The following is a 21384-nucleotide window of genomic DNA, read 5'->3' on the forward strand; positions in this document are numbered from 1 at the left end:
AGTACTCTCCTTCCTGAAACATTCAGCACTTCATCAACAGCACATATCAGGTTCTTAAGAAAATATTATTCCCTGTGGAGAAAAGCATGGGTCACTGCTACTGGCTCTTAGAATAGACATTACGTTGGGGCCACACAGCATCTATTCTCCCTTTATTCTGATGCTCAAACCCTGAATTCCCTCTGAAGAAGCATCTTCCTCTCATTGTGTGTAGCATTTTGGTGCTGTCAGTCAAGTTTTCTTGGCTTGCTAACCCAGGAGTTAGACTCATGGCCAGAGTTTTTGAGCTTTCTTCCTTGGGACTTGGAGTCTTAAGGAAGGGAATAGGAGGAACAAAAAATTATATGGAGCTTATTTATTTCAGAAGTGGTGATCTGAATGTATTATGTCTTGCTCCTAGGCTCACCAGAGCTAGATTAGTTCCTGATTCTCCTGACCCTAGATTTCCCTTCTAGATTGTGAGCTACTCTTGCATTTTCCAGTAAATTACCTTTATCATTAATGTAGCCAGAATCAGTATATGTTATTTTCCTCTCAAAAACTGATAAAGCTCCCTTTTAATATCGCTGAATTTTGAAAGTAATGTGCCACTATTTGATAGTTCTTTATTTTGTTTTTCTGAGATGGAGTCTTACTCTGTCGCCCAGGCTGAAGTGCAGTTGTGCGATCCTGGCTCACTGCAACCTCCGCCTCCTGGGTTCCAGAGATTATCTTGCCTCAGCCTCCTGAGTAGCTGGAATTACAGGCATGTGCCACCACACCCCAGTAATTTTTTGTACTTTTAGTAGAGATAGAGTTTCACCATGTAGGCCAGGTTAGTCTCAAACTCCTGAATTCAAGTGATCCATCCTCCTCGGCTTCCCAAAGTGCTGGAATTACAGGCGTGAACCATTGCGCCCAGCTTGATAGTACTTTAGAGAATAAAATGTAGTAGGATAGCGTTTACTACTACAGTATAAGCTATATGTTTATTAGGCATTCCCAGGGTTAGGAGTTTATTGCACTCCCAAATGTCAACCAGGGTCTGTGAAAGGCTCTAGGGCCTGTTTCTAGGCAAGCTCTCCACACACATGGAATCTCAGCCTTCTCTTTGGTCAAGATGCCCCAGTCACTCCTGTTTTCCTTCACTTCTTGGAGCATGACATGTTCTTTCCTGCCCCAGTGCCTGTATACTTGCCATTCTTTCTACCAGAAATTTTATTTAATTTTCATTTCTCTCCCCATAAACAGATGCCATCTCATCCTTCAGATCTAAGCAAAATCTCAATACTTCTCTTGTCAACATTTCTCAAAATAGAACAACTCATCTCATATATCCTATTGCCCAATTGACAGTTTCCATGAGGATACCTCAGAGGCATTTCACAAGTAATCTGCTCCACCCAGATCCTTGACTCCTCCCTTTTCTAGCCAATTTCTCTCTCCCACTTCACCCGTCATCATTACCACTTCACAGTGTCAAAAGCCAGGGGTCAGCCTTTGACTCCTTTCTTTGTATCACCCCACATCAAGGCACAAGCCAGTCCTGTTGGTTCTAACTTCGCATAGACCTCAAATTCAATTATTTCTATTTCATCTTCAAAGTTGTATCCTATCCCAGTTACCATCTTTTGCATGGCCAACAGCAATATTCTCCTACTTTATTTCTGTTTCTTCTCTTTACCTCATGCAATATAAATGACTGCATATGTTACCCTGTGTAGAATCTCCAGTGGCTTCTAATTCCAAATAGGGGAAAAAGTACCCAAATTCCTGACTGGTCAACAAGGTCCTGCATTATTTCCAACTTAAGCACCTTCTTTTCCCTCGTTCCCCTTTTTCTTCATTCCCTTTTCCTTTTCCTTCCTTCCTTTCTATCCAGCTATTCTGAGCTGTACTATCTGCACAGGCTGTTCTCCCCATGGAATGCTTTTCCCAGATTTTTGCAGCACTGGCTCATTCTTGTTATTTAAGTCTCAGCTCAAATAACTTTCCCACAGAGAGAATTTCCTTGACCACTGATTCTAAAGGATAGTCCTCATGCCAATCTCTATCACAACATCTTGTTTCAAAGCTTCAAAACAATTACCCTTGTGAAATTATCTACTTCATGGCCTTGTTTTTTATATGACTCACAAGCGAGTATTTTCACATCTATTTTTTTCTGTTGGCTATGCTTAAAAACAAAACAACATTCCATTTGGCTGCTACCTTTTTTTCACCACTATTTTTGTTATTAGGTAACGCACTTTCATGAGTTAATGAAAACTACAGAAATAAGAGCTAATAATTCCATTACCTGTGTTTACATGTAAAAAGAGTCTCAAGATATGCTATTTGTAGAAATTAACAATTTAAAGTAAGCATTAGTGTGGCTTAATATTTAAGCTAGATACAAAAAATATCCCTTTTAGAAATGAGAATTATCTGAGTGAGAGAATTAGCATGGATTAATATTTAGTCATTATAATAAAGCACTTAAGTACATGAGTTCCTTGAGGGCAGGAACTGTGACATTTTCATTTTTTGGCATCTTTGTTTCTTTGTCTCACATGTTTTCTCTGAGTTCAAGAGGAGCCACATCAAATGGTTTCTGAGTTGAATAAAACTCATATTTCAGAATTATATAAATGTTCATGATCCAAAATTATTTTTTGAGAAAATGAAGTAAGTTGTTTTCACTTAGAGTTAAAGGGAAGTCCAGTGAATTTACGAATGTCAGTAAATGTGGGAAAGATTCTCAGTTTCTTCATCTCATTTGAAAACAAACATGAAAGTTCAGGAATGAGATGAGATTTTTGTATTATGCATTTGAGATTTTGCATTATATTGAAAAGGGAATTTTTGGAACCTGGATTTTTTGGACCTCTGGGGTCTTTTCTAGTATTTTGGATTATTAGTGTCTAATATTGGTTAATTCTGATAACCAGTGTATTCAAGGTGCTAAAACACTGGCGACATAACTTTTCTATGCCAACACTAAATAAGTTTAGAGGCATTTCCTCCAAAATGCACCTAAATAATGGGGTTTATTTATTTATTTATTTATTTATTTATTTATTGAGATGGGGTCTCACTCTGTTACCCAGGCTGGAATGCAATGGCACGGTCTCAGCTCACTGCAATCTCTGCCTCCTGGGTTCAAATGATTCTCCTGCCTCAGCCTCCCGAGTAGCTGGGATTACAGGTACCCACCACCACACCTGGTTAGCCTGGCTCATTTCTGTATTTTTAGTAAAGAAGGGGTTTCACCATGTTGACCAGGCTGGTCTCAAACTCCTGACTTCGTGTCTGCCCGCCTCGGCCTCCCAAAGTGCTGGGATTTTAGGCATGAGCCACCTCTCCTGGCCAATAATGGTTTTTATATCACCAAAGATTGCGGTCATCATGTGACTGCTTACAGAAAAGAAGCTATACTGAATTCACAATAACTACACAATTCTCATCTTTCACACTCTTTCCTTCCTGACATGTATGGAAGGAGAGAAGAAAGCTTGTTTATTGCCCATTCCTCACCTCCTATATTTTTTATCATTTTTTTTCTCTCTCATGAATTTTTCCATTTGGGTACAACACAATTTAACAGTCATTGGATAGTGCCAACATCTGGGTAGAAGATTTTGCAAAACTACTGCTTTGGTGCACTAAAGGTGCACTTGGAACTTGGAATGATTTGTTTTTCCCCTATTGGTGACAACAGTGAATAAAATGCCCCACTAAAACAATTACAGGTAGCTAGTTTTCTGAAGGACAAAAAATTTATTTCAATATTCTTAGCTTCACATTTTTTAGGTCACATGATTGGTGTCTTGACTTTGCTCATATGTATAAATATGTATGTATATGCATATATGTGTACAAATATACACATTGACTTTGACTTTGCTCATACAAGTAAATATATATAAATATGTATATGTATGTGTGTATATATTTATATATATAGAGAGAGAGACAAATAGAGAGATAGAGAGAAAATCTCTGCCAATGCAACCATGTTTATGGAAAACCAGTTTTCAGAAAATTACATTAGGTTTTGTTTAGAGATACACCCTCCTAGAACAGAAGCTGCAAACTGTCAGTCTATGGGCTGAAATAGACCCCAGAGCCTGGTTTCATTTGTCCTCCTTGGTATTTTATTGTTGTTGTTGTTGTTGTGTTGTTATTGTTATTGTTGCTGTTATTACTCAACCTTTAACAATCAGGAGATTTCACGAAGAAATCCAGATTTCCAGTTTTTCCTGAAAAATCAGGAGACAATATAAGAAATTGTGTGCAGTTCAAATGCTGGCAATGCTGTGATTTTAAACTGCAAATGGCAACAATTTAAGGGCCTCCATCCCTTCATCTTAATGTTTCTCTTCCGTATCAAATGGTGTAAGCTACAAGCACTGAAATGCTTACCCAGAATGCTCCTTGGCTTAATGGGGTATTACATGATATCCTATTCCACCTGTAATTTTCCCCCCAATTTCTATGTTATAACAATTTTTCCTCCATAAAGTTTTTCACATTTGGGCCTATTTTCTCCTTCTCTTTGATATGACTTTCATTCAGGTCATATTTTTCTCACTTCAAGGCTGCTAAATGTAGCTGTCTGTATTAGCCATTACCACCCCCTTCCCTTAACCTTTCCTCTGCTGGCTCCACCCCATTTTGCACACCAGTTACATATTTACAGGCTCATATCACACAAGCCTTGCCTCAGTTTCTTAGTTCTTGTCCTCAGGCCTCCAGTGACAACAAAGAACCAATGTCCACTACTTAACCAAAAGTCAGCACTCAGTCTGTTTTCTCACTTCATTTTGCATTATTCCATATGTGAATAATTAGCCAATATGCCCATTTCCCTAGCACTGAAATAGGCATCTTCCAGCCTCTGATGCCTTTGCTCCCAGCATCACCTCCTTCTCTCCACCTGTGCAAAGAGACTGTGACTGCCTTCAAGACTGGACTTTCTAGACCACCTTGGCCCACAGTTTGCATAATGCAGCTCATCCTGCCTGGTGCATATATTTTATTTTGTTTTGAATCAGAGTCTTGCTCTATTGCCCAGGCTGTAGTACAGTGGTGTGATCATAGCTCACTGCAGCCTCAACCTCCCAGGCTCAAGCAATCCCTGGCCTAAGTCTCTCTAGTAACTGGGACTATAGGGGTATGCCATTATACTCAGCTAATTTTATTTTATTTTATTTATTTTTTTGTAGAGATGGCATCTTACCATGTTGCCCAGGCTGGTCTCAAACTCCTGGGCTCAAGGGATCTTCTCATCTTCTCCCAAAGTGCTGGGATTATAGGCATGAGTCACTAAGCTGAACAATGCTGCATATTTTTAAATCATGCCTTGTTTCTCTGATTATCTTAAAACAGGGTTTCTCCAAACATGGTTTAAAAATGAGTGCTTCTTTGGGTCTGTCAATGGTGTTTCTCAAACAAAATTTAGTCTAATTTTTTGTAATAGCTCTGGTTGTGGCTTTCCTAGATCTCTTTGACACCACCACTGATGTGAACAGACCCATGACCCATTTGGGGAAAGTCAAGGGCAATTAGGAGCCTCTTTGCTTTCCTGGCAAAAGCAAGACGATTGAATGAGATGAATGAATAATAAGGTCCTTGAGTGCAGGAGTGTATTTCTTTTTTGTATTGTTCTCTGTCACACTTATACCTTGTCTCTAGTCTCTCCAGTTAATAACACTGAATTCAATTGGATAAATGATATGAATGTTTGAAGTCGAGAAGTTAGAAATAATAGCAGTACTCAGAATGGTGATGATGGTAGTAACTCCTGTTGCTTGCATGTTCACTCTGAAATCAAGCACTTCACTCAGTGCTTTGTGTCAGTGACTCCACTGAAGTGCTTGCTCCAACCCGAATAAGGCATTGCTGTGATTAGCCACATTTTAACAGTGAGCAGTATTCAGCTGGAGTTCCAGAGGGAGGCAGCAGAGTCACTGTCATGTGAGATGTGACCACTTTGTCATTAATGAAAAAAACACTTTTTTGAACAACTGAAAGTATCTGTATTGCTTTTTAAGGGGGAGTGAGGGAGGGTGGAGGTAGACACATTTAAAATTCTGATTGATAACTGTTGTGGAAGTCACTGTAATAAAGTGGTTTAATGAAATGAATAGAATTTGGACCTCAAAGACCGAGGTCGGAGATTCAATTTGCCACTTAACAGCCCTGCAAATTTGAGCAAAATCTAAAGTCTTTCCAAGCCTACGTCCCTTAATTTGTAAAATGGGGACAGTACTACTGCATACCACCTTGTTGTAGGGATTAAAAGGAGGAATTTATATAAAATACTATAAAAAGTGTTGTTGCTATTACCAATGGTTCAGAAAATATAATTATATTATTCTGAGTAATATATTACTGAGTAATGTTTTTAAAGAGGGGGAAAAAAACAGAGAAGTAATGAAATCACAGTCCCGTAATCTCATAAAGCAAGCATTCTAGTCCCCAGCTAGGAAATTGAGGCTCAGGGAGGTAACGTAACACGGCACAATCACCCAGCTAGTAGGTGGCTGAGCTGAGATTTAAAAACCATGCCTGCCTGATTCCAAATGCCATGCTCTTTTTACTGCACCACTTTGCCTTTTTAAAAAAATAAGCCAACCCACATGCTTTTTCTTAACATTGAAAAAAAAGACATTTATGTTTGAAAACCAACTCATCCTGATAATTCCCAATTAAGATGTTGTCATCTAGCATCTGGCTCAATTTCCTTTTATGAAATATAGTAAACATAATTTGAGTGTAGCTTAAATGAAGTGTCCAAATGAGATAAAACAGGTCACCTGGGAAATTAGATTTTATAGATTACAAGAATTCAAGGCCTAAGTTGTACTTAATGGACACAATTCTTTTTTTAAAGAAAATTCTTCAGGAAACAATTGATTGGTCTATCAATTTCATTATTATTTCTGTACGAGACATCTGTAGCACGAAGTAATTAAAGTAAAAATAAATAATATGAACTTCACCGCAAGTGTAGTGAAGAACATCTCTCTCTTCATGAATTTGAGATTCATAAGAAAGACACAGGGGATCTTTGATGCATGCTCTATTTTTTTCCCTTCCACATTGTTTTTAAAGGATTCTATTTAAAAGACCTTTTCAAAAAAAGAAGTTAGAGAATTTTCTTTTTTTTTTTTTTTTTTTTTTTTTTTTTTTTTTTTTGAGACGGAGTCTCGCTCTGTCGCCCAGGCTGGAGTGCAGTGGCCGGATCTCAGCTCACTGCAAGCTCCGCCTCCCGGGTTCACGCCATTCTCCTGCCTCAGCCTCCCGAGTAGCTGGGACTACAGGCGCCCGCCACCGCGCCTGGCTAGTTTTTTGTATTTTTTTAGTAGAGACGGGGTTTCACCGTTTTAGCCAGGATGGTCTCGATCTCCTGAGCTCATGATCCGCCCGTCTCGGCCTCCCAAAGTGCTGGAATTACAGGCTTGAGCCACCGCGCCCGGCCAGTTAGAGAATTTTCAAGCTTTTAACAGAAATGATTCTGGCAACACTTTATGTCTGTATCAACTTTAGTCCTGAAGTAGAGTCTCTTAAAGAGATGATGTCCTACTATTAAAATTGCTTGGTGGGGAATTGGACAGAGAGAATTACCTTTTTTCTTTTTTAAAGAAGTATATTTTTATTATTTTTAATTTTATTTATTATTATTATTTTTGAGACAGAGTCTTGCTCAGTCACCCAGGCTGGAGTGCAGTGGTGTGATCTCGGCTCACTGCAACCTCCGCCTCCCGAATTCAAGCGATTCTCCTGTCTCAGTCTCCTGAGCAGCTGGGACTACAGGCGTGTGCCACCACACCCGACTGATTTTTGTATTTTTAGTACAGACAGGGTTTCATCATTTTGGCCAGGCTGGTCTCAGTCTCCTGACTTCAACTGATCCACTTGCCTCGGCCTCCCAAAGTGCTGGGATTACAGGTGTGAGCCACCGCACCCGGTCGTAAGTGTATTTTTAAATTAGGGTTGGGGGTAGGGTGAGATTAAGGACAAGAGTGGATGTGAGGGTATGGTGAAGTTGGAAGTGTTGATTTCAACACTGTAGGAAAACATTTTTGAGCACAGATCATGTTCTGACAAGTAATTTAAACATTTTTTTTTTCTCTGGAACATGATGAGGTGGTGGTTAAATTCACATGCTGTAGAATCACACAAACTGGCGTTGAATCTCAGCTCTGGCACTTCCCAATTTTGTAATTTTCGGCAAGTTACTAGAACTCTTTAAGGCTCTATTTTCTTATTGGTAAATTAAGGATAATAACTGCTTCATAGGGTTGTCATGATGATTCAGCAAAATCATCAATAAATGTCAATAAACATTGTCAATATTGACATTATTATTATTGTCTTGGTTTGTCTAATTAACTTGACATATTTATTAGAATTTCTTATGACCTTATAAAGCAAATTTTAAGAATGTCAACTACTTAAGTAAGAGCTGTCCTTTTACAATGTAATAGATTCATTAAATGCTGAGAAAGACACAGCATACCTATTTAGATAAAATATCAAATGTTTCTTTTATGAGACATTAAAAGTGATCATAAAATCAAAAAATTATAAAACCCTGCCTTCTAGTAAATAATCACAGGTTTAGATGTATTTTCAAAAGTGCACAAATCTGTACTCATTAGGAGAACGTATTGATTTGTGTGTGTATTTCAAGCAACCATTTTACGCATGTGGTGCCCATGGCCGACTGCATTCTCCCTTGGGAAGGTGGCTTCTCTAATTGCAGTGAATGGTGATTCTATTTGTAGACATATTTTTCTATAGCAAGCATTCCTTTCTGTGATTATTATTTAAAAATACCTGCCCTTAAATTATTTAGTCTTCTTGGCTATGAAGGAGAAAAATCTACAGCACTGCAAAGACCTCACAGATAATATACATCTGAGTAGAAAATGCATATTGTCTTACCAACAAAATAATCTATTTCCTGCAATACAGGGACCACGAGAAGCATTTTAATAATAAAGATCATCAAACAACCACTGAAGCCACATGAGAATCCAAAAAAGAAAAAAAAAAGTGAAAATCAGAAGTAATACTATTTGAACAATCAGGACATTTTTTTCCTCCTTCTCCCACACTATTCTTTGCTTATAAACAAAAGCAAAATTTTCACACCAATAGAAAATCAAGAGCAAGAAGACTTACCTTCTTTCAACCAAGAAATGTTATTTTTATCATTTTCTAAGTGCTCAGCTGTTCTTACTTTTATCTTTTCCAGCTCAGTTTCTGACATCTAAGTGGAAACAGAATTTGTGATATAAAAAATTCATTAAGAACCCAAATTTATAACATTGAGTTTTATATTTAGAAACTACTGCCATATTATGGGAAAATTTTATCTCTATAGTTTTTCAGTTCACTGTCCAATGTTAAGTCTTAACATTTTATTCATTTGTGTTATTTTAAAACACTGACATTGAAAACTAAACTTTGTATGATACTTCCTTGCCCAGCAACAAAGATTGCTATAAGACCTTACAATTTCTGAATGTGAAAGAATAACAAATTAATAACTAGCCATGGATTTGTAACAAACAAACAAACATTCAGTGGCTGTTTTAGTATTTTTTATAGCCTATAGAAAAGCATGCTGCAAAGTGGTATGCAAAGAGACAAATAACAATAAAACACAAAAGCATCTTTTCAGGAATTTATTGGGTGGGAACAAGAACCTTATGACCTAAGCCAGGCCAAGTTGAGCTCCCTGAAGGTGTTGACAAGACCTATTATGTACCTTCAGTGCAGTGCACTTGACTTTCATGGCTTGATCGCAATGAGCTCTGCTTGAATCAACCCTGCAAAGTGCTTACCTGTGTGTTCCAAAGGGAGGCCCAAGGTGTGGGACTGGGGAGCAGCGAGCTGCAGCCTCCCTTGTCTCTGGATGTCCAGCATTCCTCTATCCTGACAGAAATGAGCGAAGAAGCAAATACGCTCCCTCCCGGGGTGGTGCTAGATTTGTATTGCTGCCAGAAGCATCCAACTTGCGGCTGAGAGTGTTTTTTTTTTTTTTTTTAAGGTAATATAAAGCCTGTGGTTGAAAACAATAAAAACCTTCTCCAGGCTAGTACTTATTTTAAATGACACTCTGCAAAACAGGGAAAAAATAATGAACTCTTTTCAAGTGGACCAAGTTTCTTCCATTCCTGCCATTCATTACTTCAGGTTAATATCAAAAGATGTAGAAAAAAAATGTATTGAAAAAGATACACAAGCTATTTTGGTTAAAAGAAAAGAAAGGGAAACCTTTAAAGCTACATTCTGGAAATTCGTCCTGTAGTTGATAGTTTGAAAAGCGAGTGTTTTTTCCACCTACTATTTTATAAACAACAAGAAAACTTTTCAGGCTTTTTTGATCATCTGTAGATATTCCAAAGGAAGTTTGGAATAACATTCCAAAGATGATATGTCATTAAATTCTTCAGTAAGGATAATACTAATTTTGCCAGACATGGTGGCTCATGTCTGTAGTCCCAGACTTTGAGGAGGCTGAGGCAGGAAATGGATTGCTTGAGGCAAGGAGTTCCAGACTAACCTGGGCAGCATAGTGGGACTCCATTTCTACAAAAATTAAAAAAAAAATTTTTTTTTAAATTAGCTGAGTGTTGATATATGCCTATAATCCTAGCTACGTGAGAGGTTAAGGTGGGAGAATCCCTTGAGCCTGGGAGGTCGAGGCCGCAGTGAGCCATGATTGCACCACTGCACCTCAGCCTGGGCTGTTAGCAGAGCAAGACCGTGTCTGAAAGGAAAAAATAAAAAGGAAAAGAAAAAAGGATAATCGTATTTTCAATGGAAGATTAAAAACAGAAAGCATAACTCTTGGGTACACATCATGATGAATAGCCCACCATTTCTAAAAGTTGTCATTTTTTTCATCAAGGAAAATAATATTTATTTTTTGTCTCAAGGTGGCTTGCTTCCTCCAGTGTCTTTACCTGGACAATTGTCCATTATCAGATTCCCTTATCCATTTCACCTCGTTTCCCAACTTCATTTCTTTTTGTACATTGCTCCCACTATATAATCTTTAAAGACTACCTTCATCAGCCAATTTCCATACTAAAATAGCTGTTTTTCCCCCCTTTATCAATAAGATACATTTCAGATTCCTTAGATAGATAAGAAAGACCTTGACTAGTCAGATTCTATACCACAATTTTAAAACTGTGGCCCACAAAGTCTTAAGATTTCTTGGAGGTTCCTAACATTTTGCTCCAACTTAATTGCATTGTGGCTGTTCCTTGAAGGGACTTGCTTCTGTTATCAATACTCCTAGAACTGTTTCCATTTCCACCCCTATCTTGAAGGCTTCCTGATCTCTCTCATCTGGAGATGACCTTACCTTTCTCTGATCTTACTTGGGACTTTTGATATGATCAGTCTCCTCTCTAATCTTCTGTAAACCTTTCTCATCTTCCTGACAAAACTATAATCACCCCTCCTTCTAGCACAACCAAGGGCTCAGCCTCTATCTCAGTATTTTATGCATCTGTCTCGGTGTTTAACATGATCGCCCACAAATTGATAATCATTAGATAAACTATCAAAAACTGGTGATAGTGTTTTCCTTTGTTCCAAAGTTGTGGAATACATATAATTACCAAATTCCTTAATTTGTCTCTTTTCTATGGATAGTTACAGTGTTTTACGTCACTTCCTCATGCATTTGGAAACCTAATCTAATTTCCTTAATAATTTAATAACTGTCTTTTGGAAAAGCAAATTATCTAAACTTTATGTATTAGTGGGGCCAGAAAGACAATTGAAAAACAATAATCACAGTGATCTTTAAGCAATGAGCAGAGACAACACAAGAGATAAAGGAAATCTAAGGCAAAAGTATCTAGATGAGAAAAGACAATTAAGAACCTGGAGAGAACGAGCCAGGGACACGACTGGAGCTACTAGTCCTCCTAGTTTATTATCACTTTTATTTTAATGTTTGACCATATGATTTTATATTATTTTAATATTTTAATATTATTTTAATATTTGGCCATATTATTCCTCAAGAGAAATATATATATGTTTTAAAATTCCAAAATGGATTTGGATCTTTGTAAGGTTACAAGTCATGTAATCTCTTCTTTTCATGTGCTTTCTAAGGCAGAGAACCCATTCCTACCCACAAACCTGTGATGTTTCCAGGTTCATTTTGAAGCCTTTCTAAGATTCTGCGTTCATTTTTATGTACTCGTATACTTATGTCCAACTAAACAGTTTTTAAAATTTTCTGTCCCAAGAGCAATCCACTACTTAAATCCTTGTCTGAATTTCTCACTTTGGAGAGTATGGATTATTCTTTGATTACAGTTTATCCTTTGATAATTCTTGACTTATAAATGCTTTCCACTTGCCTGACTTTTCCAATTACTATGATATAATTATTTAAGTCCAAATATTAGAATAGAATCCCTGTGCAAGAGTTTGTTCTGAGGGGGAAAGATTTGTGAAGATAGTGCGGTGACTAATTTGGACACAATATCCAATTTGGCTGATGTATTTTCAATATGTGGTCAGTCCTAACTCTTGGAATTTTTCTGTTGTTTTTCTTTATCATTTTTCTCTGCTTGGCCTCTAACTGCTGTTTGATTTTGCCTTTGCCCTTTCAACTGTTTTTTGTTCTTAAGAGAGTATAACATTCCTCAAATTTTCTATATAGAATTTTCTTTCATTCTGAACAGCACCATTTTTCAAAGTTAGACAAACTTACTTTGAATTTTATTGCTGCAATCATTCCTTATAAGAGCTGTAGATATTAATTAGCATAATATTCCATTTTTTGTCATCCACTTCATTAGAAGGATGGTAAGAACAGACACCAAGTACTTTTTCCTGGATCAACTTTATATCACTTGTCCTTGTTGGACATTAAGTGTATTCCATAATGATGCCAACATTTAACCCATTTATTCATACACCTAGTGATATCCTTGTGCCCCCCAAAATTCTCATCTGGGTAATGGAGTCTGGTTTGGACTAACATTTTGTCTCTTGAGCTGGGCTGGGCCTTGGAATGAATGAAGTGAACCCACAGTTGATGGCTGGGAGTAAAGAGAAACCAGTCTGATGAACTCCCCACAAGACAGACTGGGACACCACAGGGGCCCAACCTAAAGCTCAAAAGTGACAAGCCAGCCTAGGACATCAGGCAAATCTGATTAGAATCCAAGAAGAGTAAATAAGTCTTTAAATAATTCCCTGTACAAAGAGTGTTCATTGAGCCTGTTTAAAATAATGAACTAAACAATTAATAATCAGGGATGTGGTCTCAAGGCTCAATGTTTCTTCTTAAAGTCTGCTTTCTTTTTAAAATGGAAATACTGTGAATGTACACTTCTTTTTATAATTATCTTCCTTTTATTTTGACTCAAGCCTTAGTATCCCTAATTCCGAATCAAAATATGATCCAGAAATAGAATCTTTAAGTGCAAACTGTCCAGCGGAAGATAATCTTTGCTAACAGAGTAACCTGCAAGATTATCACACATTTTATGTTCTTTTTCCTGTTAAAATAGAATTAAATGCATGAAGCTAGAGCCTTTTGAACAAACAAATAACCAGTTGCTATCATATGAGTCTTTTTGCCTTAAAAATATCACATTATCACTTTTCAGTGTTTTTAAAACAATAAAAATATATATATGATGTAAGAACATGAAATTAATCAATGTGTAAGTATGTCACCAACTCAAATTACTGGATTTGAGGACTATTGTTTATAGAGCTCTGTGAAAGATTTGTGGATTAGATCCAATACAAATGATAAAAGAAGGTGTACTACTCCCTTGAAAGTATGTTTTCTGCTACAGAATGGAATCTCTGCTATTCAGTATACTTAGTTAAAAAATTTAAATAGCCATTCTAATGACCAATATATACCATGAAATATTTTACATTAAAAAAATTCATTTTGTAACTTTTCGGCCTTGATACAAAAATAAGCATGGTATAAATCAACACTGGTCTAAGGTATCAAAGGTAAAGGTAAATAAACCAAGAAGAAAATTCCATATTTGTAACACCAGTTCTCCCAGGAGAAGGTTACAGCTAACACCACAAGACATGCCAATTCAAGGATTTATGAGATGTTAGATCTCACCAAAAGTTTACGTATGAAAAATAACACTCAGTGTTACAAAATGCATTAAATTTTATCCTTGCTTCATGCCAGGTCATTTAAAAGGGTGCTTATCTTGACCAAATTATTTTTATACCTGCTTTTTCTAACTGAGACCTTGGCTGGCATTGAGAAATCGTGTAAGGATAAACATGTGAATAACAGTTGCTAGTAGGTGTATTATGAATATTCTTGGTTCCTCTAGGGGTTACAATATGCATCCTTAATATAGTTCACATAGTATAAATATTGCTTCACTTCATGTTATGGGTAATAGCTTTTTAACTATATAATTTCATTTACATGCTCTCTTCTTTGTACTATTATTTTCATATATTTCATATCTACATGTTATAATCCCACAAGCATTGTATATGTGTGTATACATGCACAGGCTTACAGGCATACCTCATTTTATTGCATTTTGCTGTATTGCACTTTGCAAATATTGCATTTTTTTCCTATAAATTGAAGGTTTGTGTCAGCCTCACATTAGTCAAGTCTATTGGTATCATTTTTTTTCCAACAGTATGTGTTCACTTCGTGTGTTAGTAATTTTTACCAAAAAAATATTTTTAATTAAGATAAGTACAATGTTTTTTAAACATAATGCTATTGTACATTTAATAGACTGCAATATAGTGTAAACATAACTTTTATACACACTGGTTTTTTGTTTAACCAAAAAATTGGTGTGACTTGCTTTATTGTGGTATTCACTCTATTGCAGCAGTCTGAAATTGAACCTGCAATATCTTGAAAATATGTCTATCTGTATATGTATATATATGGATATATACACACATATATGAACACACGGTTCAGTTTACTGTCTTAAAAATAAGTTAGAAGGAAAAAAGATTGTTTAATGTTTACTTTCAAAGTTACCATTTCTGGTTTTCTTCATTACTTCTAGTAGACCTGAATTTTCATCTGATATCATTCCTCTTTAGCCTAAAGAACTTTTCAGCACTTCTTGAAACGTGGGTATGCTGGTGACAAACTCTCTTAAGCCTTAATTTGTCTAAAAGTGTCTTTAGTTCACTATCATTTGTGAAGGATATTTACGCTGAATATAGAATTCTTGATTGACAGGTCTTTTTGTTCTCTCTCTCTCTTTCTCTTTTAAAAAACATCATTCTTATCATTGTTCCTCTATATCTAATGTGTCTTTTTCTCCTCTTTGGCCTCCTTGACTGTTTTTTCCTTTTCTCTCTTTCAGCAATTTGACTAGGATGTATGTAGATGTAATTTTCTCTGTATTTTTAGTCTGCTTGGGTTTTGCTGAGATTCTGGGTTTGGTAAGTTGATGTTTTTCACCAAATTTAGAACATTTGGTCTATCATTTCTTCAGATATTGTTTTTCTGTATTTCTCCCTCTAGGATTCCAATTACACATATATTAGACCACTTGATATTTTCACACAGTTCATAGAGGCTCTGCTCATTATTTTCCCCAGTCCCTTTTCTCTGTTCTTCAGTTTGAATAATTCCTATAGATTTGTCTTCAAGGTCACTAACCCTTTCTTTTGCAGTTGCCAATCTACTATTAAGGCAACCTGGCAGAGTTTTCACTTTAAATACACTTTCAGTGCAAGAATTGACATGTTTTTGAGTGTGTAATTCTTACTTCTTAGATGATACTACCTATCTCCCATCCATTATCACTATCTTTTCCTTTAATTCCTTCATCTTATTTATTATACCTAGCTTAAAGTCACTTTCTGGCAACTCCAACATCTGGATCTTCTACTGACTTCTTGTTTTCTTGTTAGGGGGTTAGGGGGTTACATTTTCTTGTTTCTTCAAACATCTAATATTTTTAGTTATATGCTAGACATTATGAATGATACATGGTAGAGCGTCTGGACAATGCTGTAGTATTTGTAGAGGATGTTGAATTTTGTCATAGCAAGTAGTTAAATTACTGGTATAACCTTTTGATTCTTCCAGGTTTTATTTTAATTTTTCTGATAATGGGTCATTTTCATCTTTTTGCTTAGTCTTAGGATGTAGTGTTCGTGCTTTAGGACCTGGTAATTGTGTCCAAGGCATGTTCTTTTTTAGGTGTCAACTAAATGCCCAAAGTGTATAAGGAAATATTTCCTTTTCGGTTGAGGCAGAGTGTCTCCTAGCACTGTATTAACTGTGGTACCTATGTTCAGTGCTCAGTCTCACAAAAGCTACTTTTTGCCAGATTTATTCAAGTCTCATCCTTTGTATGCATAGCTCAGCCCTTAGCCAAGACTATCTGTGACTGAACCCTGTCTCTTCTCTACCTTATAGAGTTCCCTCTTCTCCATAATCCTACACTGCAAATTCCAGTCACTTCAACAACCCAAACTCCTGTCTTTGCTGCCTTAGCTCAGCAAGTCTGCCATAAATTTGGGTTCCACCTTCCTGCACTATATTAGGGAAAGAACAGCCAAATCGAGAGCTGGAGCAAACATGTAGCTCATCTTTTGTGTTTCCCTACTCTTAAGAATCACAGTCTTGTTCTGCCTGTAGACTTATGCTTGAATTTAGCTTCTTCATATATTTTGTCTGGTTTTATAACTATGTATGAATAATGCAAGTCCAGTGTATTCCATCATGACCAAAAGCGGAAGGAATTTTTGAAATTCTTTTACCCCTATCTTTCCAATCAATCATACAGTAGAGATAGTCTTCTCTCTCTGTCCTCCTGTGAAGGGCAGACACAGCTTAGAACAAAGAGTAGCTAAGCTTTGAGATTCAAATTTCACTTTATTTTAAGTTTTAGAAGGATCAGTAGTTTTTAATGTAAGTCTTTTTTATGATAAGTAGCAAAGAGTTGAGATTCCATTTAAGCCATAAATCATATGATAGGTAAGAATACAAATTTGCTTAAAAGTATTGTTTGAGCTAACAATCCCATTAAGTTAAATTTTTACAAGTCAGGGGGAAGGAAATTTGAAAGGGATGTGTGACTATGGTTTAGATACTGGATGTGTATTTTAGAAAAGACTTGGTGTATTATTGCCTCAGTTAATCCTGGAAAAATTGGGACACTAAAATCCCCAGATAACCTGGGGAAATGCTAGAACAGAATAGACTGTTGTCTAGTTTCCTAGAAATACATTAGTAAATTTCAAGACTTATAGAAAATGTCTGCTTCCAGTATAGTGTCTGAGTACCAATGGTAGATGGAGGCATCTAGATGGAAAGATTTGAGGTCAATATATTATAAGGACTCATGTAGAGAATCCCAAACTTCCTTCAAGCTTAAGAGAAGTGCTGAGGGCCGGCAAACAGGAACAGGGGTCCTGATGATTATTAGAGATGCCATTAGTGGATACTACAGACCTGATACAAGGTATAGGCAATGCAAGGTTTTAGACATTGGGAGAAGCAGCAGTGGGGAAAGGGATATTTGCAAAGGCTAGCAGAAAGTGCTCTACTTAAGTGAAAACCACCAGCAATGACAGTGGGTTACCATGTTGTAGGTGTGCTACCCAGTAGCAAAGCAAGGGGAAATTATTTTGCCCCGAAAGCCTCTTTTTTAGCTAGAAAAGATTGAGAGATTGGATTTGCAAGTTTGTTTTCTACCATCAGCAGAAATGTGGGGTAAAATGCTAAATTAAAATCAGTTATGGAAAAATAATGACATCATATATTTTGTTAATCTGAACACATAGCCTTACTCTACACTTTCATTTCAAGTCCCCTCTTTTCTCCAAAGACCTGCATTATGAGTTTGCCAATTTAGTCAGCACCTAAACAATCCCATTTAGAATTGAATTCTTCTTAGAAGATAACCATCATTACTGACAGAGGTGGTTCAGCACCACCAGGCCAACGTGTACCTTCACAGACTGTGTCATAACTGGGTCATTCAAGCTAGCCAATCCAATCCTCTCCCCAAATTTGGAATTGGGATGCAATCAGTTAGCATTTACCTAATTAGGTTAACTGTAGAGTCTAAGTCAGCTAGGGTGGCCTGTTTGGGACGTGGGAAAATAGACAAATTTTGCATGTGGGGGAAAGCAAAGTAGGCAACTTCATTGTGTCAGTTTCCTTATTTGTAAAGTGGAGATAATAATGGTATCTACTTCAGAGTTGTTGGGGAGGAAGGCAGTGTTAAATAAGTTAAATAAGTTAAGGAAAGGAAAGAGCTTGGAAAAAAACCTGGGCAAGTCAGAAACACCCAGTAAAGACTCAGCAGTTATGGTTATTGTGAGTGATTTTTGATTTTGCAACTTTATTGAAGTATAACTGAAGTAGAAATGACACAGGATCCAGGCCAATAAATGACATAAGGCATGTGCTGTGATCAGCTTTGACATACCTATACATCCACAAAATGATCACTATAATCAAGATAAGCATCTGCATCACCCCAAAGTTTCCTCATCCCTTTGTAATCCAGCCCCCCCTCCATCCCCATTCCCAGGCAAACACTAATCTTTTTGTCTTTTCCTATGAATTAATTTACATTTTCTAGATTGAATGTAAGTGGAATTATACAGTATATATTCTTTTTGCCTAAGTTCTTTTATTCAGCACAATGATCTGGAGATTCATCCACACTGCTGTGTGAGTCAATAGTTCACTTATTTTTATTGTATTCCATTGTATTAATATACCACAATTTCATCATCCATTCCCCTGTTAATGGATATTTGAGTGGCTTCCCATTGTGACCATTACAAATGAAGCTTTATGAACATTTGTGTATAAGTTTATAATTTTATGATTTTATCGTTTTAATATTTTTCAAATTAAAAATTTTGAAGAGAAAATTCCCAAAATAAATAAAACTGTCATTAGAAAATGCAATTGAAAAAATAGTCTTCATTACCCTATAAAGTTAATTTTATCCTAGAGGATCATCAACTTTACCTTTACAAAACTAGCTGACATCCAGATAGAGTTTTTTTAGTATTTGATTACTACAAGGTCTTTGCTTAACTAAAATGTGATAGAAAACTCTCTAAAGGGAAAAAAATATGATATAAAATTAGAGACAGTAGACCAGATACTATTTCTTACCCTCCCAAAATTGTAGTGTAGAGATGAGAGTATATCATCTTCTTGTAAATGTGCAGTATTATTTTGTTAAAGATATTGAGCTTTTAGTACATTTGCAAACTCAATTTATTTTGTTTTACAAACAAATTACAGAAATAACAGCATTGCTTTCTCATTAAAAACCTAGGTGTTTTGGAATATTTAGATGATAGTGACTGCAGCAATATAAAATATTGTTTATCCTTCAAAAATTTGCTTTACTAAGTTTATATTAGAAATTACTTTAAAAGTATTTACTAATAAGAAAATATTGATTTATTGGATCTTCACAGTACAGTACCTATTGCTAAATTCTTAATAATTTTGTGAAATAATTATGTAAACTAATAGATATTATTGAGAGAGGTATGATTATGCTTAAGACAAAGTTCTCTTTAACCAATACAGTATGTCAATTAAATTTATCCTAAATCTTAGCATCTGTAAATGTCTTTCTCTTGAAGGAAAGGGCATCGTTTGTCTACATGTAGTCATTTTCCTCTTCATCTCCTAATTGTCGAGTTCTTTGTCATCTTCTTGACTGTGTCTTTGCTTTTGTAGTTCCAAGATCTCCTCCGCCAAATAGGACAGACAACCATGATTTCTTTCATATAGTACTTGGTCTTCTACGTACATCAGTGAAAAGTACATTTTTCTTTCAACCCAGGAGGGAAAGAAAAAAATATGTTATCTTGATCAGTCTTTTCTCTAGACCACCTCTCATGGGTCAGTCTTAAAGCAGGATATTTAAATAAATTGAACTTCAAATACAATCTCAGTATAACAGGACTTTTGGGTCCAAAAAGAAATTCTAACATTTGATCAGCTATTCACAAATGATGTCTTTGTATCCTTTAAAGAACTATAAAGCAAATAAAAAACTGTAAGCAGTTTTATTTGATGTTATCTGAGATAAAATAATTCTTTGAAGAGCCATAGAGACTAATTAGAAAAGAATATCAGTGTGTCCCTAAATTATAAAATTAATAAAGTTAAAAACCATACAGGACCTACAAGGTAATGCTACAGTAATCTAAGAATACACAGTTGTTAATGTTATACAAATTCTAAGGGGAAAAAATGAGATTTCTGGAGAAGTCTTGAGAAAATTTTGGGGAGCAAAGATTAAGAAAAAGAAGACAATGGTTGAATTTGGGGGAAAGATAAATGGAGATGATAAAAGAAAAAATTTATCCTTCCACAAATTAGATTGAAAATGGCATCTCTTTGCTTCTCTGATAAATAAAAGGTACAAAGTTTTTTTTTCTTGAATTATGAATCTCCTCTAAAATGCATAGGAGGTAAGAAGAAGAAAAAGAAAAGCTGTCCTTTCTCTCATTAATCTTGTTTGAAGTTAAGGAAAATATAAAATTAATCCAAGATTTTTTGTCATCGTGAAAGGTAAAATGAACGTGTTCGTTTCACAGTAAGTGGCAGGCCTTAGTGATCCCAAGTTCATACCACTAAAAGGAACATTTTCTACATTGCCAACCCATTTCTCCGAATTGTCAACTTCTCTGAATTAGCATGGTGACACCAGGATGTTCTCTTACATCACTGTGTGCTTCCTCTTTGCAGACTTTACCTAAGTGGCAATGTTGCAGGGGTTGCCTGATCCATGTCGTAAGCTGGTACATGCAGCCACGCAGGTTGTGCACTGCAGAACTCCAGGGTGTGTGAGATAGCTTTGAAACATGGCAACTTGGCAAGGCTGCACTGTTTCCTAGAATTTCTTTCCTTGTGTGTTTCCAGTTAGGGAGGGCCACAGAATATATTTTTGTGGGAGATTTGAAAGACAAGTGTAGCAGCTGCTATGTTGTTTTATTACACTAGGAAGATTGCGGCAGCCCTTTTTGTAGCTCCTTCACCTTGTTCCTTTTCTACTGGCATACCTTATTGTTGTGAGGCCACAGTTCATCTGCAACTGCCCATTTTCCTCCTGGAGACTGGTTCAGCTTCTCCATCTCTTGAGCTCGCCATGTGCTTATCTCCAGGATGAAGGGCACCAGCTTCTCCTGCAGGATGCCTACTTCATAAGGGCTGGAGGCAGGAAGAACTGACACAGCTCCAGTCCAAACTCATGGGTTCTAGCTCAGGCTCATGGATTCCAGCCCGTCCATGCCATTCTCCACTTTACATTCGTTCTTCCCTTCCTGACCCCCTTCTTTGCCAGCTTGAAGCTCCAGAATCAGAAAGAAAGATGACAAACCTACAGGCACTGTTTAACC

At 36.5% G+C, this 21384-nt stretch overlaps 1 protein-coding gene and 1 long non-coding RNA gene across 2 annotated transcripts in view; one reads left to right on the top strand and one right to left on the bottom strand.

The window, feature by feature from the left end:
- LOC112426309 (MyoD family inhibitor domain containing 2) overlaps positions 1-9915 on the bottom strand; it is a 112218-nt gene extending 102303 nt beyond the window's left edge. Inside the window, exons 1-2 of the mRNA XM_024792184.2 lie at positions 9819-9915; positions 9154-9241 (exon numbers count right to left, since the gene is read on the bottom strand). Of these exons, the coding sequence (XP_024647952.1) occupies positions 9154-9241 (88 nt within the window). The 5' untranslated portion in view covers positions 9819-9915. The remainder of the gene's footprint in view (positions 1-9153; positions 9242-9818) is intronic.
- LOC105479572 (uncharacterized) overlaps positions 1-21384 on the top strand; it is a 381347-nt gene that overhangs the window by 295368 nt on the left and 64595 nt on the right. The gene's annotated exons all lie outside the window — the stretch shown is intronic.

This window comes from Macaca nemestrina, chromosome 2 (genome assembly GCF_043159975.1).
Source record: "Macaca nemestrina isolate mMacNem1 chromosome 2, mMacNem.hap1, whole genome shotgun sequence".
In the NCBI taxonomy this organism is placed as follows: domain Eukaryota; kingdom Metazoa; phylum Chordata; class Mammalia; order Primates; family Cercopithecidae; genus Macaca; species Macaca nemestrina.